This window comes from Nematostella vectensis, chromosome 10 (genome assembly GCF_932526225.1).
Source record: "Nematostella vectensis chromosome 10, jaNemVect1.1, whole genome shotgun sequence".
NCBI lineage: Eukaryota > Metazoa > Cnidaria > Anthozoa > Actiniaria > Edwardsiidae > Nematostella > Nematostella vectensis.
The window spans coordinates 3390094-3415000 of NC_064043.1; the positions used below are offsets into that span (position 1 = coordinate 3390094).

The window sequence follows — 24907 nt, forward strand, 5'->3', positions numbered from 1 at the left end:
ATACCTGAGTATACAGATGGGTTATAGCTTCGAGCAGTCCAGGTAGTATCACTGGTTTTAGCAGTAGAAGTCCCATAACCTGATGACGATGGAAACCCACTAAACACATTCCTTGGGTGAGGAGCTGGCTCTTCTGGATGACCGCCAAACCTAGGGCTTGGCATCCCTGTGTCAGGGTTAGCTGCAGTGGCCTGGGTCTGCGTGGGGGCAGTTGAACAACCAGGGCCCTCAGTAAACACAGGCATCCAGCTCGGAGCAGACATGGGAGCTTGGGGGGCAGATGGTGCAGGGAAATTGCTACTTAGTACTTTGGCCATCTCTCTGAGGTCAATCACCGGGGTGGCTCCATCAGCGGTGGTAGATGTATGCGTGCGCTGGTATGGGGAGTATCTATTAGTAAAATAATGGTGAGAGGGTACAGGATTACTCTGCATGCTGCGGGAGGTGCTTCCTGGTGTAGGGGAGGTACCAGGGGGCATGGCAAATGGATTGCTCAGGTAGGAAGGCTGGAAGCCCATCATTGGTGAGGGTTGGCGTGGCTCTGGGCTAGCACTAGGGAATAGCTGTTGGAATTGGTTCTGGAGGAAGCCTAGTTCTTGCTGCTGATGGTTGAGCTGGTTGTAGCACTGGTTTAAAGTCTGCATGAGGTGTTGTTGGTCAGCCAGGAAGCGCCTCTGGTCAAAATAACCATGTAGGTTCTGGTAGGCCTCTTGCTGTCTTTGCTGGTACTGCTGAAATGGATTGGAACCTGAAAAACCTAAAAATTAAAGAACATAATAATTACACATAATGCTATTACACATAATGTGGTTGTCAGCCAGAATAGTCCAGTTTCAATTTCCACTGTTCCAACTGAACATCAGACTATTATGAGTTTGACTATCAATGTGGTATGTGATGCGCAATGGATGTCGATATTGCTTTTTGTTGTTGTTGTTTGTTTGTTTTCTGTTTTTAATTGCATTTGCTCTCAGCAAACTAAAGCAAACACATTACTGGGAATTGTACGGCAACTGGCAGTTAACCACTTCCCTCTTACAACTTTTTTCCTAACACGATGAAAGCAGATGTATCTGTTCTATCAATGAGTCCTACACATGAAACCTGATAGTGCTGCGTTGGGATCTTCTACTTCTGGTTGCCATTTGTTGTACAGCTATGATCAAGACAAACCTGGGAACTGTGGAGTCTGTGGTAGGGGGCTCATTAAGTTGGAGCGGCCTATCAGAGCAGACACTAGCGACTGTTGATCACGCAGCAGGTTATTGCAAAGCCCTGTCAGATTGGAGATTTCCTGATGCAGCTGGTTGCACTGGGTTTCCCACACTTGTCGTTCAATCTGGAATTGGTTCTTCTGGTGCTCCTGAAAAAAAGAAACAAGGAATAATAGATTCACACAATCTTATCGGTCCAATTTGTTCCTGAACCAAAAAAACAAGCAGAAATGACAGATTCACTGAAATTGATTTTTCATGTGTTCCGAAAAAAACAATGTATAAAACAGTTATGCAAGAAGCATATCCCGTGAAATCGAATTGCTGTTTGGACAATGTGAAAGACATGATAGAGAATGAAGCAGGGGAAACGTAATAAACTGACTTTTACACGAAGGACTACAGCTATTCTTTCTCCCTAGGTAGATAGGAATAAAACTGCAAACTAACTACAAACTAGCAATAAATCAACAAAAGGTTGAAATGGTATGTTTTACGACATTTAAAAAAACACTTATTATGAGGTTTAAAGCATAAGACAAGGTGATTATACCAAATATACATGGAATGGAACTTTCATATTCACACAGAACATGTGTACTGTAACATGTGTATTAACTGTACATAGAAGTGTTTGGAGTATCAAACTCACCTGTTCCCTAATTCTCTGTCTTGGGCTGGAATCGGAATAAGTCCTTGGCCAGTCATCAAAAGTCAGCCATCTATCCCTTTTGCGACCATTCGTTGTGCCTAAAGAGTTCAAAGCAAAATAGTGTTTTGACACACAATAACACAAACATGTTGTAGCAGTATTCCTTAAAGCATAACTTAAAAACAACTCCATTTTTAGAAAGCTGAAGCATTCTTGTTTATGTTCCCTGTGAATATTCATACTTTCAGATACCAGGATTTAGCCATTTATTCTCAACCCATGAAAAGATGCAGGTTACGATTTATGGATTTTCAAATGCAGCCTTAAGTTGAACAAGAATCAAATTGTTTAGTAGGAAATACCTGAAAAGCCATCAAAGGCTCTGTATTCTTACCCTCTGCTTCTTCCGCCTTATGGCAGAATAGAAAAACTTACCATCAAGTTTACGCTTCTTCCCAGACCGCTTTATGGCAGAATAGCTGCTGCGAGGTGCACGCTCCCTACTCCTGAACACACCACGAGCACCACCTGGGAAGGCATCCGGCTCATCCTGCTCTTCTTCCTCTTCCTCTGCTTGCACGATGCCATCAGGGTACTCATCCTCCACCTCCACAGTAATCTAAGATAATAAATAATCATATATAAGAAATGAGTTATCAAAGTATTTTATATGAACCATGTTCATCTCTCATCCTCTGAGCTTGTTTAGCCAGGCCTAAACAATGGAAGACTCATGCCTGTTTTGCAGAGACCTGTGCCTCACGCCTGCATTGCAGAATGACAAATTAACACAACTAGAAATGAGCAAATGCAATTCATAACATGATAGACTTAAGAGATATAAAGGCTTTTGTTATCATGAATCTAAAATACATGTTGTTTAATGGTCAAGGTTTTTATTTTTGCTGTTGAATCATCTTTTTTGCCTGTATAATTTCTACAACCTTCCAGCAATGACGTTTCTTAATCTTAGGAAAAAATACATAGTCCAAGGACTGGAAGATCTTCATCCCCATTAAATGGGTGTTACGTAATTTACCAAGTAAATATTGTTCTTCAGTGACATTATTGAAGTCTTTACCATCTCAAGGTAAAAAACAATAGAACAAGTACATCGTGTACCTTCTCTGTATCTGACCCATCCTCAGACACTGCTGAGTCGTTCTGGGTGCTGCTAGGCTGGGTGGATCCACCCCATGTGGCTGTGGTGATATCTGCGCTCATCATACTCACACCAAACCCCTCATCCATGTCAGCACTGCGCAGGGAGTAGGTGCCACCCTCTGACACATCATCAAGCCCCGCCTTTCTACGTTTCTCATTCAACAGGCGCTGCTTACGCCTTTTCAGTTTCTCCTCGTGGAGCTCACGCTGGCGCCTTAGCTCTGACCAGACAAGTGCACTGGAAGTTGTACCACCAGCTAGTTAACAAGCAATAAATACTTTAGTATTAGAGCTCCACAGGGCAGCGAACACGGAGCACTTATGCTAGATTTGTACTTATGTGCTTTTTCAACATTATTTACATTGCAGAAATGTAAAAAACAAACACCAAGATACACACTTTCACAATGTATAAAAATAAAACTTCATCAAAAGTGACAAATTTTTCTCAGAGTAAAAAAACAACTATCCCAAAGGGGTATGAGGGGCAGATCTAGCTCCAAAGTGGGGGGAGGGGCAAAGGTGGGGATTTGTTGATTTTTCATGGGCCTGCCTGGCACACCCCTTCATCTACCAATGAACATAAAATATACGGTGGCAGGTAGTACAAACCTGCAACCGGGTCTCCTGAGTCTACAGAGTATGATTTGTTAGGTCGAACGGCCTGGAAGCGGCCACCATCAAATGCCGTCTGGGTGGCTGAGTCACTCACGACAGGCGCTGTAGCACCCTTGCTTATGGTGGGCTTATGGACTGTGAAGGTGTCAGTGCGCACAAGACCTGACGTGTATGTTGACTGGTCTGGGGTGGTCTTTTTGGGTATTGGTTTGTCAGAAGTACTTGGCTGAAAAGAGATTTTAGATATTTGTTTTATGATACACTAGAGCAAGAAATAACCGTGACAATGCATTTCTGCACTTGGTGAGATCTCTTTTTTCCTGTGCTTGTTTGCTGTACATTAAGTAGCATGTTGACTGCATTTCAAATAATCTTTTAAACAGTAAACAATAAAACAAATAAGGTTGCACTTGGAGAATCCATGTGTTGTAACCTACCATGTTTTGATTGGCAGATCTGTGGTTGTCAAGCCATAGAGCATTAAAAAAATACAATCTTTTGTTATATTGCTACCAAAAGTGTGTACAAGTTTGCCAACCAGAAAGTCCTTTGATTTCTAAGTGCATGTCAGCTATTTGCCTTCCAGTTGATACAAACTAGTACCTGTTTGTTGGCTGCTGTCTGTTTCAAGCTGTCTTGTTCTTTTGTCATCTTTGTAAGCTCTTGTTGCATTTCCAGCAGACGTCTTCGCTCCTGCAGCAGTCGTTCCAGCTCATTCTTTTGTTTTTGCAGCCTGATCTGGTATTCTGCTTCCTGGTCTTGACCTGTGCAAACATTAGAAAACTTGATCAAGCTTAAATTATGGTGAATGCTACATAATAACATTTCTGTTCACAGTAACAAAAATTGGAGTGACTGTGTTTGCTACAAGAATACAAGGTAATAGGTTAAAAACTACAGTACATCTACAATAGGCTGTCATAAAGAATTGTAAACATACTGTTATAATCCTCTATAGCCTGTTCACTCAGGATGGATTGTTCCTCATCATCATCATCTTGATCATCATCATCATCGTCATCATCATCTTGTTGATTGACAGTTGCATCATTAGCATCCTGATCATCATCACCATTGTCGTCGTCGTCATCGTCATCATCTTCAGATGAGTCACTGCTGTCCTCTGAGGAGTTTTCCAAGTTATCATCAAAACTAAGTTCTGCTAGTTCAGTAGGCAGTGTTGGTGTGCTGTCTGGGAACTGAAAAAAAATCATGTTATAGCCCTTTTAGAAAGCAGCTGCGCAAGTTGTTACAATATTTTCAATGGAATTCGTTTAAAAAGTAAGAAATTGTTTGTTTAAGGATGACTATTTCTAGATTTTAGGGAAAGTTCTTATCATGAGGGGGGTGGCTTGAGGATACTGTAGGGGGAGCCTCGAGAAATTTCCCAGGTCTAAGGGGGGGGGGGGCGTCGAAAGTGTATGGATTTTAAAAAGGGGGTCACTGATTTCTTTGGGTGTTGTCTGTTTAATATAATTTGACCAGGTATCAAATCAGACTTCTTGGTTCAACAAGTCTCAGTTTGGGGGCAGTTATTTGACATGCACAACTATGCAATGCAAACCTATGTACACCCTATCTACATTTTTTTCATGGTTTCCGCTACACAATATTTGAAAAGTGCTTATGTTCCATATTTAAAATTATTAACAAAACGCTCTAAATCTATAAGCGCTCATTTTTCGTCATCAACATCCTCACTCATATCTGATTTGCTGTCTTCCTCTCTCTCTTTTCTTTCTCATGCTTGCTTTTCTTGCAAACAGAAGAATAAAAATCCTTTTTGCAACTTATATATCATCAGCCTTTATCAGGTTGACAACCTGGATTTAGTTGAACCTTTGAAAAATTGAGTGCCTTCACTTTTTCTGAATTAATGTTTTCAGTGAATTCTTTCTCTTTCAGTTTCTGACCAGCTTGCAGCTAATCGCTTGCTTGCATTCTTTGACATTGGTGTTTGCATTCCTTCCTTTGCTGCTTCTTTTTTCGGTTTTCTGGTGGGGTGGGGGTGGGGCACCGAAAAAATGGGGGAACTAATTTTATCACCCCCCCCCTCCCACCCCCAACCCTAGGGATAATAAATGAACTTTCCCTTATCCCATAATTTGTCTTAAACATTGGGTAAAACAATAACAAAGATGTAGCTACAGTTAGAACTAACCAGTCCTACACCCAACCCAACCCCACCTATTTTCGTGATCAAATGAATGTGACAGAAGCATATCCACAACCTTACCTGCTGAACTCGTTTGACTAACTCTTGCAACTGCTTCAATTTTTGCTTTGCAGAATTGAGTTTTCTGTGTGAAAATAACGATTCCATAAATACATTGCGATACAACTGTATACATTTGTCATGCCATAATACTTTAGATCCCAGTTACCAATCTGTTGTTGAGTCACATGGCTCATAGACTTACATGTTTTCTCTACCAGACTTTTGTTGTTTCATGGCTGGAATCTATGAAAGTTTGCATGTTTTGATTTGTTTAGCTACCCTAAGATTTGTTTATACCAATATATGTGTAATATATTATTTTAGTTTTCACAAATAATATCAGCCACCTATAGAAAACAAAAAAAGTAGGACTGTAATGGTACAGTACATGTAGCTAAAAACTGGTGTTACCTTATCTTGTCTTGGAACTCGGGGTCGTCCTGCCATACAAGAGCATTTAGGCTAGAGCTGGCATTGCTTTCAGTGTCGCTAGCAGACACAGCCTCCGACTCTGAGTCTGTCTGAGTTTGCACTGACCCTTCTTGACCAGTCTCATTATGTACCCTGGATGTTGCAAGCTGGAAAGTTTCAATAACATTCTTTTTTTTAGCTTTTTATTACATTTGGTTAAACAAAAATTGGAAAGCTTGAATACTGTAGGGTTAGAAAGCTTGGGTGAAAAAGAGCACATGCTCGAATGCTTGTTTCTGTACACCCAAGTATTGCAATTTTGGGGCTCTTGCTTTATGAATGCCATCTTTATTTGACAGCATTTACATTTGGCAAGTTTATGGGGGAAAAATCATAACCTTTACTGCAAATATGTACAATTAATTATACTATACCATGCAATTGTACACAAACTTTTACAAATGAAATGTTCACAAAAGTTTCTATCCTCTTTTCTTTGTATTTGTGAATACTATGAGACCTTGTGTGATCTTCTGAACATTAACAAGGGTGTGTTATGAATTCAAATGTAATTTAGGAAAGAAAAATGAACACTTTGAATACAAAAACACTGTTTGATATTTAATATTCTATCATCATAAAAAGGTTGCATACTGTACCTGAGCCGACTGGTTAGTTTGTTTAAGATTAAGCACCCTCTCCCTCGCTGCCTGAAGTTGTCTGAGAACATAAAACAAATAAATAAATACACCTATTTCAAAATAAAGTTAAACTATTGTGTCAAATAAATACTAAAATAAGTGCAAGTAAACACAAAGCCAGGCTTGGAAAGTGATAGAATTCTTGTTAATGTGCACTTGCAAACATTCACACAGCTTTCCGAGCCAAGGATTTTATATGTTACCCATGATGTACAGGGGTTAAAACACAGGATTCTTGAGTGCAACCTTATTTGTAACAGGCAAGCAAAGATTGCTTTATGATATCACCCCCTACTTACTTGAGTTTATTGACAAGTTCTGGGTCCTCTATGCCAGCTTTAAGAATCCACTCAATGGCATTTCCAGAAGGACCAGGGGCTGGACCGCCCACCGCTCCTTCCTCCTCATCTTCTGCTTGACCAGACTCTGGGGCACTGTCCTCCAGCGCACCGGACTGCTCAGATGCATGAGAGACATCTTCTGATGTTTCAACTCCCCCTGGCATTGGTGGCTAAAACAAGCGGTCACAATTTAGAATAGGCAGCCTGTTCTAACAGATTAGGCATTCAGTGGCAAAATAACAACAACAAAAAGCAACTTATTTACCTGGTAATGGCCAATAAGATCTCTCAATTGCTTGAGGCGATCCCTTACTTCTTGGAGTTTTCTTAAAAAATACACAAAATAGGTTGGACCAAAATTCTTTTAGATCAAGAATTGTGACAATTACTTCTCAACAGATTTCATAGCCCAAGAACCCAGACAAATAGACTAACAAAGCCTAGTCAAATCACAGTGGCCTATTAGTCTATTATCAATGCTGCCTTCTTCTGATTGGAAGGAATAGATGTTAGTTTGGGTTACGTGTAAGAGGCAGGGCTTCTGAAAGTATGTGCTTGTGCAGAAGCACGTAATTTGGCTTTCTCCACGTAATCTGCGTAAACCACAAATTTCCGAGTAATCCAGCGTAATTTGGCTAAATTTTGAAAGACAAAACATTTAAGTGCACAGCTGATGTGATCTTTTAGGGTTTTTACCTCTATTTCTCGAAAAAAAAAAAAGAGAGATTCTTCGTGTTACGATGTGCAATTTTTCGAACTGATTTTCGAAAACAAATAAAATTTAATGTGTGTAATAATTGATTTTCCACGTAATTTAGCGCATACTTTAGAAAAGAATCCCGTGTAATTTTGAGGTTTTTTTTCAGCGTAATTCCAAAAGCCCTGAAGAGAGACACCTACTTGAGCTTCTCAGATGCCATAGAGGCCCAAGAAATAGATGTTAGTTTGAGTTATGTGTAAGAGGGACACCTACTTGAGCTTCTCATGCACCTCAAGTGCCTCCAGAATCCTGTCATCATCAAGCTTCTGAGATTTAGTTGCAAGAGGTTTCTCATCCTCCTCATCCTGCCTGGATTCATTGACACTTGAGACACGAGGACCAGTAGATTCAAGGTTTTCTGAACAGCAATTCGAATATTAGTAAAATCATACTTACCCATTATGTATAAGATCAGTGACATCCACAATAACGCAATTTTAATTTGCTCGTAAATGGACACTATTCACTTCTCATATTAATCCTGCCCAACAATGGCATTATGGCTTATAGGTGAATTGTCTTCTCATTCTGTAAAATTCTGCAAATGAGTTATTGACAAGCAAGTAAAGTACAACTTTCAAAAGATTTTTTTAGTCTGAGGGTAGCACACCTTTTCTAAGCTGAGCCTCTCTAAGCTGTTGTAGCTCCCTTAGAAGTGAGTCCATCTGCTCCTTCTTGGCTTGCAAGGCCATCAACTTGTTTTCAAGCTCTAGTCTTTCCTGGGTAGCGTCTGCTAGTGCCAGAGCTGCCTCCTACAAGTAAGGATAATTATCATCAGCAGGTGTTTATTGCAGTTTTTTGTTGTATGTACGTATCATAAGCACAACTTTATTCAATTAGCAAGGAGATCTGCATATATACAGAATGAATCCAAAGGTACAGTACAATTCATACCTCATTGTCAGGTTGTTCACTTGCAGAGCCTGACGGAGGGTTTAGCGTTTCTGGGACTGCTTGTGCTACCTGAAATAGAACAGCTAAAGTGTTAACCTCAATCATGTAACAAAATGTAAATGTGGGTTATTTTTAGAAGCAAATCTTTTTTTATATTGATAAAAACCATATAAGTGAGATCTTTTGTGCTGTACTGGTGTCTTAAACAAAATACTGTTTAAATTGTTTTTTACACACCTGCAGGTTTTTCTTTTTCTTTCTGGAATGGCCCTGCTTCTCATCTCTGTCTTTTTCAGAGGAGTCCCGGGCCCGTAGCTGTGCAAGAGTAAAGAGGGATTAATTATAGTTTTTACATCACACCAAAAGAATTCAGATAATCAGCTGAAAACAACCACACTTTCCATTTATCTTTCAACAAGGCAAGGGCCACAAATTATTAATATTACTAACCACAGAAGTACAAAAAATGAATAGTCTGTTAGTATGACTGCCATTGTTGAGAATTATAATTTCACCATGCTTGGCCGGAGTGAAGTTTTATCAGATTCTACAGCCATGCCACTATGCTTTTGTTAGATTGTGTGCATTATTTTTACCTTCTCTTTATTTCTTTCCATAAAGTGAAATAGTGCAAGTTGTTCAGGGGTTAGTCCCATATCTTCAATACCTCCATGGTCAGACAGCTATGAGTAGGGGAACAGCAAAGCATCAGAAGGTGTGCACAAACATGTTATCAGAATGTTCATGGATACTCTATTCTGATGGAATTCATCTTAAAACTTTGCAAAACATTAAGAAACAAGAATTCTAGGGGGAAAAAGAAAACAATCAGTGTTCAGTATGTATGTATATCTGCATACATTTTACTACCAAGTCAAGCATACATTAAATACAGCACAATGCATTACTGGCGAGGGAACTATTTTTTTTACAAAACATGCATTCAACACGTATTGTGAAAGTTTTGTATGTTGTTGGGATGCAGTGGTAGATGAAGGTTTTGGTTTTGGATATTCAGCAAGTTACATATGCCACAATACTGTATGTATGGGTGCTTCCTACCCTCCCTGCTGCTCCCGGCAACTGAGAAGTATCTGTGGCACTCCTGCTTCTGCCACCAGCTCCTTCAAAGTCCTGGCCACCTACGGCACCCTCTTCTATTGCTGTCGTCAACTGACGACCCTGAGAAACACAGACCAAGGCATCAGATAAAAGGCAAATCCATGGGGTGGGGAATATACCCCTCTGAAACGCCTGGCAGAAAAACTGTCATACAGTTGAAGCTCTCGTAAGCGACCACCTTGGGAACTGAAAATTGTGGTCGTTAACGGAGCTGGTCTTTTACGAAGGCTTGCTCTCATAAGCAACCACCTTGGGAACTGAGAATTGTGGTCATTAACGGAGCTGGTCTTTTACGAGAGCTTGCCCTCATAAGCGACCACTGGGCGCCAAAAACTTGAACAATAGGTGTTGGTCGCTTACGGGAACTTAATTAAAATGGAATCTAAAAGTTATCGTGATAATATAACAACAATGTTTTGGTTTATTGCTTGATTTTAAAACTAGGTATTTGACTTATCATGAGAGTGAGTTGTTTTATTTAATAGCATTTAATTCTACGCAAAGTAGCTTGTTATGCTCGTTTATATCCACGACCGCTTTTCATCATGAGAATATCTTCTGCATCTACGACGATCGCATGGCGTCTTTTGTTAGCCGATTTCTAAAGCATGCAACAAACAAGTGGATGGCTATTGTAACTGGAAAAAGGATAAAGGAAAAAGGATTTATTCTATCCCATTCCGTGGTAAGCCATGGCTACACCCTCCACTCGGGGAATGTGTGCGTGCAATGCAGCTGTCCGGTAGAACTGATCACTTCAATAACTTTATTACTAACCGCTTTAATTAATGTCAATTAATGTTTTATTACTGCAAGTAGTTGAATAAACTATTATTATTATAAATCGTGGAGCTGGTAATGGACTAGAGATTCCTTGCACTTACACATTTGTGACGACTCACGCGAAAACGTACCTTAAAGCTTCTCAATTCCGCGAATTAACCCGCGAAACGGGCGCGAGCGTTTCGCGAAACGGGCGCGAGCATTCCGCGAGATGGGCGCGAGCTTTCCGAGAGATAGGCGCAAGCGTTCCGCAACATAGGAGCAAGAGTTCCGCAAGTCAGGCACGACCTTTTGCAAAATGGGCGCAAGCCTTTCGTTGTTGAGTCACGAGCACATAACGTAACAATCAGCAAAAAGGCTGAATCTTGAATCTTTCGATTTCCAAAGTCGGTGAAACCCGATAGACATCTACTGTGGTCTATACCTTAGAAAAAGCCTCTCTTAGGATAGAAGTAAACAAGTAAGCAAGTATTTGAGTTTGGTTTCGTTGAGATCTCGAGTGCTAGCAAGGGAATCGAATGGCAAAGTCGCTACGATGCTACATCAAGACAACAGCACTATTACCAATCGCCTCTTGAGAGATAGCTTGATATCGACTCCGACTGTTTGACATCAGTCGGAAGATGTTTAGCTCGAAGCCTTGGTTGGTTCGCTAGAAGCCATATACTTGGTTAAGAAAACAACGTTTAAACATACTATGGTTTAAATATATAGAATCATAAATAAAATTTTATTAAATCTAGTCTTAGTAAAGTTTATTTTTCTTCATATACACTCGAACAACTAGAATCAAAAAGCCCAAACTGTCAGGATCTCGTACCAGAACAATGAATACAATACACCAAAAACTGGAAATCGACTCTACCAAATTTTCGTCTTTAATAAGACTTCTTCAGGGCAGACTGAAGAAGGTGAATCGTTACAAGCTTATTTACATCAGAATAGTGGCGCGAGACGCAAAAACATTACAACTGACAAAAACGAGCATTTTCTAGAATAGCGCGCGCTATGGATAAAAAGAATTGGATAAAAAGAATCTCTACGTGGGTTTATGGCCCCGCGGGTAGATAGACTTTAGCCGATAAGCCCACTGGCCTTCCCTTTCCCTAAGCTGAGCCTCAGAGTTACACTCAGAGTTACACTGTAACTCGTTTATAAGATACGACCTGCAAGTTGTGTTTAGCAAGTCGTGAGGCTTCCCGTTGTCAAGGCGTGAGCGTTCTGCGAAAAAGGCGCGAGCTTTCCGTTATTTAGGCGCGAGCGTTCCGCGAGATGGGCGCGAGCATTCCGTGAGAAAAGCGTGAGCATTCCGCGAGAAGGCCGCGAACTTTCTGCAAAACGGGCGCGAGTTTGGCCAAACTCGCGGAAAACCCTAAGGTACGTTTTCGCGTGAGTCGTCACATTTTCTGGAGACAAAGAAATGGTTCAAAATTGAAGTTAGAAAATTGAAATTATGGAATTCTTTAATAGTTGTCCTCTGGAAAGGCAGCTTTTGTGAAACATTACAACATTTCCGCTTTATATGTGATTTCAGCATGCATTGGATATGATGATTATCAGGTGTTGACTAATGTTGTAAAGCCAAAAATCATTGTGGTCATTTACGAGAGTTTAAAAATAAAAGAAAATCTCAGTTGATGTTTTGAAATGTGGTCTTTAACGGAGCTGGTCGCACCGATAAGTTGGTCGCTTACGAGAGCTTAGAATTACAGAGTTTGTGTGACAATTCAATCTGTGATTCGTGATTGTGGTCGTTATCGGGGCTGGTCGCTTACGAGAGCGGTCGCTCAGAGAGCTTTGACTGTATTTCCCTATACCGCCCTGTACCACCCAGCTTACACGCGCATGAAAAAACGCTTTTCCCACCTCTCCCCCAAGAGGAAAAACTCTTGAAATTCAATGATTTAGTGGCATGTGCAGCCTTTTGACCTTTTGTAGCAAAATGGAAGTTTGCGTAGTTTCGGAATCTTTGACTTCATACTTTGAAAACTCGGATGATGAAGGAAGTTTTGCCGGTTTTGATGATGAGGATATCGCGGCAGTTGTTGAAAATGGTTCAGACTTCTAATTCAGTGGATTAGCGACAATGATGAAAAATCAAGTGGAGAAATCTCGGATTTGTCAACTTCCAAGCCTTCACTGCACCTACTTTGAGTTAACCTAGACCTTCCCCAAAACCCTAAGGCCAAAGACTACTTTTCAGCGATTTTTGGTGATGAACATTTTAGCCCAGATTTTGACTGAGACTAACCACCTATGACTGAGACTAACCAACTATGCAAGGAAGAAGATGGGAGACGCCAAGTGGGAGAAATCCCCGAAGATTATGCTAGCGGAACTGAAGGTTTTCCTTGGGCTAAACATTGCATGGCAACCGTGAAAATGCTGCCATGTACTGGTCCAGCGAACCTATCTATCGAAATCAAGGAATTTGGAACTGCCTCAGGAAGAATAGATTTGAACAAATCTCGGCCTATCTTCACTTCAAGTACTTGACAAATGAGCCACCATGTAGAAGTACGGGGTTCAACCGCCTCTTCAAGATTCAGTCATTGATCACATTCTGGCAAAAATCAAGTCCATCTACCAGCCAAGAAGAGACCTCTCTGAAGACGAAGGGATGATTGGCTTTCGAGGAAGACTGTCTTTAAGCAGTACATGCCCGCAAAGCCAACAAATTGCAGGATCAAGGTTTGGATGTGTGCTGATGCATTATGTTTGTAATTTTTATGTTTACCTTGGTAGAGAGGAGGGAAGGCGGAGGATTCAAGGGTTGGGTTACGATGTTGTAATGAACATGGTTTCCCCATTTATGAATAAAAGCCATCATGTTTATTTTGACAATTTTTTTTAGCTCCACTAGGCTCTTAGAGCATTTTGAATACAGTTCATGTCAACAGGAAAGATCTGCTGAGGAAACAAAACAGAAGCTGAAAAACGCCGGGGATAAAATCATTTGCCAGAAAGGTATGTATAGACCAACATGCCGACTAATTAACCCTTCAAAATCAGAGATTGGAAAAATTAGTAAACAAATACTCAAGAATATCAACAAGAGGCTACAAACGAAAACCAAGGTGAACCAATGGAAAAACACGTCATCTGTTCTAGAATGGTACAGACAGCTACCAAGTAAGGAGAATTGAGCCTTTATATGCTTCGATGTAGTGGAGTTTTATCCATCTATCACCGAGACCCTACTAGAACGAGCACTGGAATTTGCATCAGGGCATGTAAACATTACGACCGACGAGCGCGATATCATTACAAAAGCCAAGCACTCGCTCCTATTTAGCAACGGCGTACCATGGGAGAAGAAATCATCTTCCACATTATTCGATGTGACAATGGGGAGCTTCGATGGAGTGGAGACATGCAAATTGGTCGGATGCTTCTTACTACACCAGCTAAAGCAGATTCCAGAAATCAACATTGGTCTTTATAGATATGACGGGCTGGCAATTATGTTGCAAGCACCTAGAAGCATAGAAATAGCAAAGAAAAGAATATGCAAGATATTTGCTGACAATGGGTTAAGAGTCACCATTGAAGCAAATAAGAAGATAGTGAACTTTCTTGATGTAACATTAGACCTCAACACAGGTAAATTTAGACCATACTCTAAGCCAGCGAATATACCACAATACGTGCACAGCAAGTCCAACCACCCTCCAAATATCATCAGAAACATACCAGAATCGATAAATAGAAGACTGTCAGAAATATCTTATGACGAGGAAACCTTTAACAATGCCACACCCAAATACCAAAACACGCTGAGGAAAAGCGGCCATCACTACCTGCTCAAGTTCCAGCCAAGAGCACATAGGCCTGATGCGCAACGATGCAATAGACAAAGAAACATTATCTGGTATAATCCACCTTTTAACAAAAACGTAAGCACAAATATAGGCAGAGAATCCCTTAAGTTAGTTGATAAGTCTTTTCCCGCTAGCAGTACCCTTAAGAAAATCTTTAACAGAAACACGCTTAAGATTAGCTATAGCTGTATGCCAAATGTAAAACAATTAATCGATGGGCACAATAAGATCATTTTGAATAGAAGGGACAACGAGCAGGTGGAGGACCATAGGAAATGTAATTGTAGGAAAAGGGAAGAGTGTCCTTTAAACGGGGAATGCCTTGAAAAAGAGATAGTTTACCAAGCTAGAGTAGAGACAGGGGACAAATGCAAAACATATGTAGGACTAACAGCAAACGAGTTTAAGACAAGATGGAGAAATCACGCTTCTTCATTTAGAATTGAAAGTAGGAGAAACGAGACGGAATTGAGTAAGCACATATGGCAGTTAAAAGATAGGAGAATCAATTACACAGTAAGTTGGAAGATAATAGCTAGAGCAAAGGCATACTCTAAGGAAAGTAAGAGATGTAATTTATGCACTACAGAGAAACATTTTAAAATTATCAAGCCAGAGATGGCAACACTTAACAAGCGAAACGAGCTGGCTTCCACATGTAGGCTTCGACGCAAATTCATTCTAAAGTTCGGTAATTATTAGGCGATTTAAACGGCACGCGCATACAGCGCGCGCACTGTTTGTAACAGCTTTTCAATTCATGCACATTTTACGTAGATAAACATTGATGTCATTGAATGTTAGTCTAACTGAGGAGTGGACTAACGGCAACCTTGGTCTACGAAAAAAGTTTGTATTAAACTGCATTAAATGCAGTGAGTGTCCAAAAATTGTATATATATGTTGTCCTATCTGAGAAATATACATATATATATATATATATATATGTACCTTTTGTCTTTCCACCAAACTCTTTGACAAGTGGGGGCGCTCAGCAGTGGAGCACGTACTCACGTAGGAAACGATACTCAGTTTGCAGAAAACTACATTTTTGGTCCATGTCCTCATCATATGTATTTTATCTTTCAATTGACAAATAATATATGTGTGTTTAAGGTTGAGGGAGTTTAGTTTAGGGTTCCAAAATATATATATATTTTTTTTTTGCTCTGCAATGTGCTATACATCTCTTGTGTTAATTCCATGAAGTGTGAAATGGGGCTAGAACTCAGTCTACGCCAGCTACAGTACATACTTGTAACGCCTGATAGATTTTACAGCTTATGAATTGACATCGTTGCGAAATCGCGATATAATAAGTATAAAAACAACTGCTTTTTCCCATTTCTTTGCGTTTTGAACTCAAAACAATAAACAATATAGTGACAGAATACATTGCAAATTAAGTTCAGGCTTCTTTTTTTGCTTAATTTCTTGAAAGAACCAAAATTTCGTGGAAAATCGACTCAGGGTGCGGACGTTGCAGAAAATGGTCTAGGTTGTGGATCCGCATCTCCGCACTCTATCACAGGCTCTGAATATATATATATCTGAAAGAATTTACCTCTTCTTCTGCTTCTGCAAGTTTCTTTTCTGCATCTCTCTGAAGAGTCAAGAGAGCAGCTTGTCGACTTTGCAGATCTTTTAGCTGAAATACAAAGAAAACCATTAAAAGCTAAGCTTTCAGTAAAAACTAAAATGGAAAATATTACAGGGTCCATAAGTTCCAGTATGGTCTGCTACACACCTGCTGCTGCTGTTCCAGCATCTTTTGGAGCAGCGCGTGCTGTTGCTGTAACCCTTGAAGTTCTTCATCTTGTACAGACAACGTCTCACTCTACACAAAACATAATATAGATTGATGAAGGGTGCTTATCCTGTATAAACATGAATAAACAAACCTATAAATCTATTTATAAAGAAGGTAAAAGGTCAGTGCACATCAACAACATTTTTATAGTGAAAAAAAAAGTTGGTGACTTTCTCCATTTCGAGTGACTTACCTTAGCATCCTCTGTGCCCACTGACTGCATACTGACAGATGGGGTGTTCTCAACAGTTGAGTCATCTCCCATAGCCTATCATCAGCAAAACATGGTCATATTGCCATAGGAGAATGAGTTTGCATTAATAAAGGTAGTCTATCATCAGCGTCAAATGCAATACCTGACAAACATGTTTGAATGTTTAGCCAGGCCTTAAAGGTGTCACTTACTATTGTTCTTTGAAGAAGGTCGGTATAGGCTTTTTCTTGAGTTTTCAGATGCTTTATGAGTCTTGCAAGTTTTGCTGCTTGGTCAAAATCACTGGACTGAAAAATTAATAATAATATTAGATTATGAGTAACAAAAAAATCAAGCCAGACTCAAAACAAAAGAGAAACCTAAAACAATGAGCAAGTGTTGACTGCTTTTTTATATATTTTGGGAACACATATTAAACAAGTAAGATAAAAACAATGAAAGCAACAAAATGCATCACTAGTCATAAAAAATATCTATGTTATAAATATGTTGTAAATAGCTTTTTTTGTATTTGTTTATTTTGGCTGTTATGTTATTATTATTACCCTTTGCTCATCAGATCCTCCTGTGCTCATGTTGATAAACATTGATGTTGCCTGCTTGAGAAAGTCCTTTGGAAAAAAAAAACAAGTGTTGAACAGAAAATGTAGAACTATAAAATGTGCACAACACCAAATCTTTGGAATTTTTTACGATGCGCACCAATACAAAACCTTTAGTTAACCAATTTAGGATGGAGAAAAAATTGCAACATTGTCTTACTCTGACTTGCTTGAGTCTGCCCAAAATCTGCACAATATCAACCTAAAAAAAAAAAGAATTTTAATGCAATATTCCAATTTCCTCTATTTTAACCACCAACAATATTAATCAGAAATTAAGGTAAAGCCATTGATAATTCAACATTTTTGGGCTGCTTACCTGGTCTCCATCATACTCCAAATCAAAATCTGCAGCAACTGCTGCTGCCCCAGCATCTGTCTCGTTAGTCTCTCTTATGGGGATGGAAAGGGAGACTGCAGGTCTTGACAAAGGTAGCATACGCTCATTATTTGCAGCAGCACTTACTGGAGGTGACGGCAGAGACTCTTGTGCACTCGCTCCGCTATGATCTGAAGTAGGCACCTATGGTGGAAGTGTGTCTGTTAGAATATATGCCTGATAATAAAAAAATATTTCTGTTAGAAAATATATTTGCCACATAAAGGAAGGGTGTCTGTTTGAATGTATCCCTGATAATGGAAGTACATATGTAGAATATAATGCAAGATAATGGAAGTGCATCTGTTAGAATATTTGCCTGATGTTGGAAGTGTGCAAGATAATGGCTGTATGCCTGTTAAAACATTAATGGAAGTACTGTATCTAACAATAAAGTATATTTACACATTAAATAAGTGTGACTAAAATAAGAATAAAAATCAATCTTGATTTCTTTTTATTTTGAGGAGTAACAAAAATGTCTATAATACCGCAGGTTCATTTGTATACTTTGACACTGCCAAAAATAATATAAACAAATATGTTCATAAAGAATTATAACACAAACTAATAATTGAGTGGCAGTATACCCTTTAAATTATAGTGAAGCCTTTGATTAAGATAATACTGTATATGCATACATACCTGCTCTTCATCAAACCTCAGTTGCTGTCTTAGCCTCTCGATAGCTTGCCTCTCTGATGCCGGTGTCCCAGGGGGGAACTTGGTCCTTGCAACTGTTGCAGGGGTGTGCCGCTTCTTGCTGGTGAAATCAGCAGGGGGAGTGCCTTGAAGCAGCTTGACTTGCTCAAAATGTCTGCCCTTCTTTTCCCCAGGTGCACTACTGGGTCTCTGATCAGAGGACCAGCCCTACAGGTGATCAATGGTGTGAGTACAGAGATAGACCTTGTCATGTAGTGGGTAAAAAAATACACAAAACTAAAAAAATCACTGTCAGCTAAAGTATAATTAATTAAATATGTGATTTTCAAATTTACAAATTTGGCTGTTATGGTCCATTTGAATATACTTTGTATGAAAAGATTACTGGAGCCTCCAGGGTTGTCCCATGAACATTTTTTTTCGGTTGATTAGAATATGCCACAACTCAAAGATACTCAAAAAGGAGAATTTACTGTATTATATGGCAATACTAAATATCCTTTTTGCAGCAGTTAGCATATGCCAGCTTCAAGGTGTGCATAACTAGTAATACCTAAATGTGCAGATCTTAGTGCTTGTCTGTTATTTTCCTTTAGACTATATTTTTGGTCACTGTTCTCGAATAGAAACACATATCTCCAAACCAAAACACTTACCAAGTTGTTAGGTAGAGACCTCTGCCCTATTTGCTCCTCTGTTCTGCGTAGCTCTGTGTTAAGGCTTAGCTCTGTGTCCATGCCAGGCCCAAATCGTGGGACTGGTCTCTTCCTAGGTCTTGGGTCAGTATAGGAGAGACCGCGAGGAGGCTGGCGTCCCTGCCCTCCTGGAGAACCACCACTGCTGGCCATTATTCAAAACCAAACACACCACAACAGGGTTCAACGTCCCTGAAAAAGTTATATCATTATGTTATACAATAACAAACAAGACTAGACTAGACTAGAGAACATGTTAAAACAAAAGGCAAAAACAAAGGCAAAAATATATCTCTATTATACAATTCCATACACAGTGCAAACCAAAACGGGAATAAAGCATTAATTTTAAAGTACATAAAAGTCTTCCATGAACAACATGTATTTGCATTTTTATATTCATTTAATTTTTAAATTGCCAATAGAATGACCACTTCAAGTACAAATGTAAGGTTTCTTCTGGCTGATTCAAACAATAACAAGACAATAAATTTTAGTTTGAGTTTGAAGATCTCAATGGTTGCTATCTCGTTCAGCTCATCTCGTTTTTAAGATGTTAGAGAAAACAAACGGTCTGATTCATTTATATATGTAACGGAATTATAAAATTCCCTTATCAAAACACTACTAACAAGTAGTAACGGTAATAGTTATTTGTTTATCGAAAAGAAGTAGGACGTCGATGAAGAGCAAAATATGACAGTTTCGTAAATTTGTAATCGAAGTGAGGGTTCGCTGTTATTTGGGAGGAAAACTTGGTTATTTCTTAAATAAAACGAATTGAATTTCTTACATTTATCAGTAGTATCAAAATATAATTATGATTATTATGATTTAAAGCTAGTTCTTAGTAGAAAACATTAATTTTACAAACGTTTCCAAGGGTTTGGTGACAACTAGCAACAAGATCAGCTACACATCTGCACAGAAAATACACAAAAACGAGCGAACTCTTACAAAATCCATGGACACCATGCACTCTTAAGTGCGTCCTACCTTCACAGATAACTCCTGTCTAGTTTTCAAGGATGAAAAGCGAATGACAAGTTGAAATTTTGTAGTATTTTGACCACGAATCCATGTAAATTTTCAAAATGGTAGCTTGGAAAGTTTGCACAAACTTGACTGCGCGCCACAGCACTAATCGCGGGACACGATCTGATTGGACGAGAGGGAAACCACCACCCGCGGAACCCTGGGACAGCTGCCGGCGGTAAAGCCGATATGGGGCAGCGGTCACGAACGAGCGCGGGTTTCTAAGCCGTAATGTGATTGGCCAGTTATTTCTCGCCTAATCTTTTTTTATCCATCCCCAACTGTATTTTATCTTCAACCCACACAAAAATGCCTTTTATTATTTTTTTATTCTTGTATCATTGTAGTAACGAGAAACAAGTAACATATATCAAATCAAAAATAACAAACACATTACATTTCTCCGTGTTGCTGATAAGAAACCTGAAAACTAGTGCTCAGACTTTTTTTTCGAGTTTGGACGTGGAACGCCTTTCTAAAATCGCTTGTTTTTTTTCTCCGTTCCGATACTTGTATTTTGCCTAAGAACGAAGATTTTAGCATAGATTTATTATTATCATGCTTGGAAATTATTATTTCGCCATCGTAGGTCATTATGACAACCCTGTGTACGAAAAAGAGTTCAATCAACAGATGAAAATGGACTCTAGTCAAGGGGAATCGTCATACAAAGTAAGTCTTATTGTCACCTACAGTATTCTCGTCCGCTTTACATTTGAAATGTACTTCCGGCGAAATTTTCAAGTCAAAGAGGAAATTTTTGAGCTACTTCTACGTTAGAGTAATTGTGTAGACTTCTACTATTCTTTTTTTGTTTTTGTTTTTTCTGAGAAAAATCAAAGTGAATATATGAAGCCTTCGCCGAACCTATTCTCGTCAAACCTACAGTATTCTCGTCCAGTCAAACCTACAGTATTCTCGTCCGTTTGGGAAATTAACACATAAAACTTGTTTCATTTAGCTAAAATACCACAGACAATAATCTCTGATACATGTTATTTGCAAAATTACCATTGAATTATAATTTAAGCTAATTTGGCCCCACACCAAGTGGTTCAAACCGTGTCACTCTGCACTGTGAAACTTGCAATTGCTCAAATTTGTTTTGAATCGTTAGAGTGGCTGAGAATAGGTTCCGTGACAGAGGCTAAAACAATAAAAGCTAGCATAAAACCGAGGCTGAAACAAAGGCCAGAAAGCACCCTGGGACATCAACCACAAAATGGCGGATTTGCTTAGGGATTTTCATCGCAATCAGTAAATGCTGGAGAGTTTTACACCATTTATTTGTCCTCGCATATTCCACCCTAACACAATGTTTCACATATGTTGTTTCTTAGACTCGTTGTGTCACTTCTTCTTGCCACTTGGCTTGTTCTTTCGTAGTTAACGAAATATTTGACTTTTTTTTTCGGGTGGCCGAGAATAGGTTCTGGACAAGAATAGGTGCAAATACCTTACATTTTTTTCAAATGTATTATTTTGTTAGTTTTTATGTATATATATAAAATTGAACAAAGAAAAAGTAGTTGCAATTGTTTATGGCAAGCATGTTAAAAATGGCTGTATTACAATGACCGAAACATGCTTTTCAAGTATTGGTTAATTTTTTTGATAAGCAAAATCTAGCGCTGCTATCACCATTAACAGGTGATAAAAGCGTAAAGGGACATCGTAGAATGGGCAGTTTTACCATTGATGAATAATCATATGCTTTGATTTGATATTTCTTTTTTGTTTTACCAACTTTGGCTGGCCTGAATTTCCTTAGAAGGGGGGAGGTTGCCATTATAAGCATGTCAGATATCAAATGGCTGGTCTCTTATCCGTAATGCTGTTTGTTATTTGAACTTTAGAAAGATGACCATCGGCACCTTAACCAGTTTATTGTGCATGCAGCCCTTGACCTGGTTGATGAGTCTATGTGGGGCACTACTGGCATGTAAGCAAACCCCACCAGCTGTAGAACATATTTAAATACAATATGTACTCCCTGTATGGGGTGGGGCATGTTGTACTCCCTGTATGGGGTAGGGCATGTTGTACTCCCTGTATGGGGTAGGGCATGTTGTACTCCCTGTATGGGGTAGGGCATGTTGTACTCCCTGTATGGAATAGGGCATGTTGTACTCCCTGTATGGGGTAGGGCATGTTGTACTCCCTGTATGTGATAGGGCATGTTGTACTCCCTGTATGGGGTAGGGCATGTTGTACTCCCTGTATGGGGTAGGGCATGTTGTACTCCCTGTATGGGGTAGGGCATGTTGTACTCCCTGTATGTGATAGGGCATGTTGTACTCCCTGTATGGGGTAGGGCATGTTGTACTCCCTGTATGGGGTAGGGCATGTTGTACTCCCTGTATGGGGTAGGGCATGTTGTACTCCCTGTATGGAATAGGGCATGTACTCCCTGTATGGGGTAGGGCATGTTGTACTCCCTGTATGGGGTAGGGCATGTTGTACTCCCTGTATGGGGTAGGGCATGTTGTACTCCCTGTATGGGGTAGGGCATGTTGTACTCCCTGTATGGGGTAGGGCATGTTGTACTCCCTGCATGGGGTAGGGCATGTTGTACTCCCTGTATGGGGTAGGGCATGTTGTACTCCCTGTATGGGGTAGGGCATGTTGTACTCCCTGTATGGGGTAGGGCATGTTGTACTCCCTGTATGGGGTAGGGCATGTTGTACTCCCTGTATGGGGTAGGGCATGTTGTACTCCCTGTATGGGGTAGGGCATGTTGTACTCCCTGTATGGGGTAGGGCATGTTGTACTCCCTGTATGGGGTAGGGCATGTTGTACTCCCTGTATGGGGTAGGGCATGTTGTACTCCCTGTATGGGGTAGGGCATGTTGTACTCCCTGTATGGGGTAGGGCATGTTGTACTCCCTGTATGGGGTAGGGCATGTTGTACTCCCTGTATGGGGTAGGGCATGTTGTACTCCCTGTATGGGGTAGGGCATGTTGTACTCCCTGTATGGAATAGGGCATGTTGTACTCCCTGTATGGGGTAGGGCATGTTGTACTCCCTGTATGGGGTAGGGCATGTTGTACTCCCTGTATGGGGTAGGGCATGTTGTACTCCCTGTATGGGGTAGGGCATGTTGTACTCCCTGTATGGGGTAGGGCATGTACTCCCTGTATGGGGTAGGGCATGTTGTACTCCCTGTATGGGGTAGGGCATGTTGTACTCCCTGTATGGGGTAGGGCATTTTGTACTCCCTGTATGGGGTAGGGCATGTTGTACTCCCTGTATGGGGTAGGGCATGTTGTACTCCCTGTATGGAATAGGGCATGTTGTACTCCCTGTATGGGGTAGGGCATGTTGTACTCCCTGTATGGGGTAGGGCATGTTGTACTCCCTGTATGGGGTAGGGCATGTTGTACTCCCTGTATGGGGTAGGGCATGTTGTACTCCCTGTATGGGGTAGGGCATGTACTCCCTGTATGGGGTAGGGCATGTTGTACTCCCTGTATGGGGTGGGGCATGTTGTACTCCCTGTATGGGGTAGGGCATGTTGTACTCCCTGTATGGGGTAGGGCATGTTGTACTCCCTGCATGGGGTAGGGCATGTTGTACTCCCTGTATGGGGTAGGGCATGTTGTACTCCCTGTATGGGGTAGGGCATGTTGTACTCCCTGTATGGGGTAGGGCATGTTGTACTCCCTGTATGGGGTAGGGCATGTTGTACTCCCTGTATGGGGTAGGGCATGTTGTACTCCCTGTATGGGGTAGGGCATGTTGTACTCCCTGTATGGGGTAGGGCATGTTGTACTCCCTGCATGGGGTAGGGCATGTTGTACTCCCTGTATGGGGTAGGGCATGTTGTACTCCCTGTATGGGGTAGGGCATGTTGTACTCCCTGTATGGGGTAGGGCATGTTGTACTCCCTGTATGGGGTAGGGCATGTTGTACTCCCTGTATGGAATAGGGCATGTTGTACTCCCTGTATGGGGTAGGGCATGTTGTACTCCCTGTATGGGGTAGGGCATGTTGTACTCCCTGTATGGGGTAGGGCATGTTGTACTCCCTGTATGGGGTAGGGCATGTTGTACTCCCTGTATGGGGTAGGGCATGTACTCCCTGTATGGGGTAGGGCATGTTGTACTCCCTGTATGGGGTAGGGCATGTTGTACTCCCTGTATGGGGTAGGGCATGTTGTACTCCCTGTATGGGGTAGGGCATGTTGTACTCCCTGTATGGGGTAGGGCATGTTGTACTCCCTGTATGGAATAGGGCATGTTGTACTCCCTGTATGGGGTAGGGCATGTTGTACTCCCTGTATGGGGTAGGGCATGTTGTACTCCCTGTATGGGGTAGGGCATGTTGTACTCCCTGTATGGGGTAGGGCATGTTGTACTCCCTGTATGGGGTAGGGCATGTTGTACTCCCTGTATGGGGTAGGGCATGTTGTACTCCCTGTATGGGGTAGGGCATGTTGTACTCCCTGTATGGGGTAGGGCATGTTGTACTCCCTGTATGGGGTAGGGCATGTTGTACTCCCTGTATGGAATAGGGCATGTTGTACTCCCTGTATGGGGTAGGGCATGTTGTACTCCCTGTATGGGGTAGGGCATGTTGTACTCCCTGTATGGGGTAGGGCATGTTGTACTCCCTGTATGGGGTAGGGCATGTTGTACTCCTTGTATGGGGTAGGGCATGTTGTACTCCCTGTATGGGGTAGGGCATGTTGTACTCCCTGTATGGGGTAGGGCATGTTGTACTCCCTGTATGGAATAGGGCATGTTGTACTCCCTGTATGGGGTAGGGCATGTTGTACTCCCTGTATGGGGTAGGGCATGTACTCCCTGT

The 24907-nt window shown here is 40.8% G+C and overlaps 2 protein-coding genes across 5 annotated transcripts in view; one reads left to right on the forward strand and one right to left on the reverse strand.

The window, feature by feature from the left end:
• The window catches only part of LOC5516396 (pericentriolar material 1 protein), a 31504-nt gene extending 11298 nt beyond the window's left edge, over positions 1-20206 (reverse strand). For all 3 annotated transcript variants that reach the window (XM_032386332.2, XM_032386330.2, XM_032386331.2), the window contains exons 1-29: positions 20059-20206; positions 19024-19254; positions 18350-18574; positions 17645-17848; positions 17486-17527; positions 17269-17334; positions 16915-17010; positions 16703-16777; positions 16447-16536; positions 16264-16347; positions 10036-10155; positions 9570-9656; positions 9211-9288; positions 8974-9042; positions 8690-8831; positions 8293-8437; positions 7585-7645; positions 7278-7489; positions 6937-6997; positions 6278-6444; positions 5885-5948; positions 4589-4847; positions 4252-4412; positions 3643-3874; positions 2989-3287; positions 2302-2485; positions 1867-1964; positions 1174-1363; positions 5-757 (exon numbers count right to left, since the gene is read on the reverse strand). In XM_032386332.2, coding sequence (XP_032242223.2) covers positions 5-757; positions 1174-1363; positions 1867-1964; positions 2302-2485; positions 2989-3287; positions 3643-3874; positions 4252-4412; positions 4589-4847; positions 5885-5948; positions 6278-6444; positions 6937-6997; positions 7278-7489; positions 7585-7645; positions 8293-8437; positions 8690-8831; positions 8974-9042; positions 9211-9288; positions 9570-9656; positions 10036-10155; positions 16264-16347; positions 16447-16536; positions 16703-16777; positions 16915-17010; positions 17269-17334; positions 17486-17527; positions 17645-17848; positions 18350-18574; positions 19024-19215 — 4456 coding nt within the window. In that variant the 5' untranslated portion in view covers positions 19216-19254; positions 20059-20206. The remainder of the gene's footprint in view (positions 1-4; positions 758-1173; positions 1364-1866; positions 1965-2301; positions 2486-2988; positions 3288-3642; positions 3875-4251; positions 4413-4588; positions 4848-5884; positions 5949-6277; positions 6445-6936; positions 6998-7277; positions 7490-7584; positions 7646-8292; positions 8438-8689; positions 8832-8973; positions 9043-9210; positions 9289-9569; positions 9657-10035; positions 10156-16263; positions 16348-16446; positions 16537-16702; positions 16778-16914; positions 17011-17268; positions 17335-17485; positions 17528-17644; positions 17849-18349; positions 18575-19023; positions 19255-20058) is intronic.
• Positions 20207-20540: 334 nt separating this feature from the next.
• LOC5516383 (probable trafficking protein particle complex subunit 2) overlaps positions 20541-24907 on the forward strand; it is a 7766-nt gene continuing 3399 nt past the window's right edge. The window contains exons 1-2 of one of the 2 annotated variants that reach the window (XM_048733674.1): positions 20541-20769; positions 21954-22039. In XM_048733674.1, coding sequence (XP_048589631.1) covers positions 20656-20769; positions 21954-22039 — 200 coding nt within the window. In that variant the 5' untranslated portion in view covers positions 20541-20655. The remainder of the gene's footprint in view (positions 20770-21953; positions 22040-24907) is intronic. The other variant, XM_032386329.2, reaches the window with a different exon arrangement.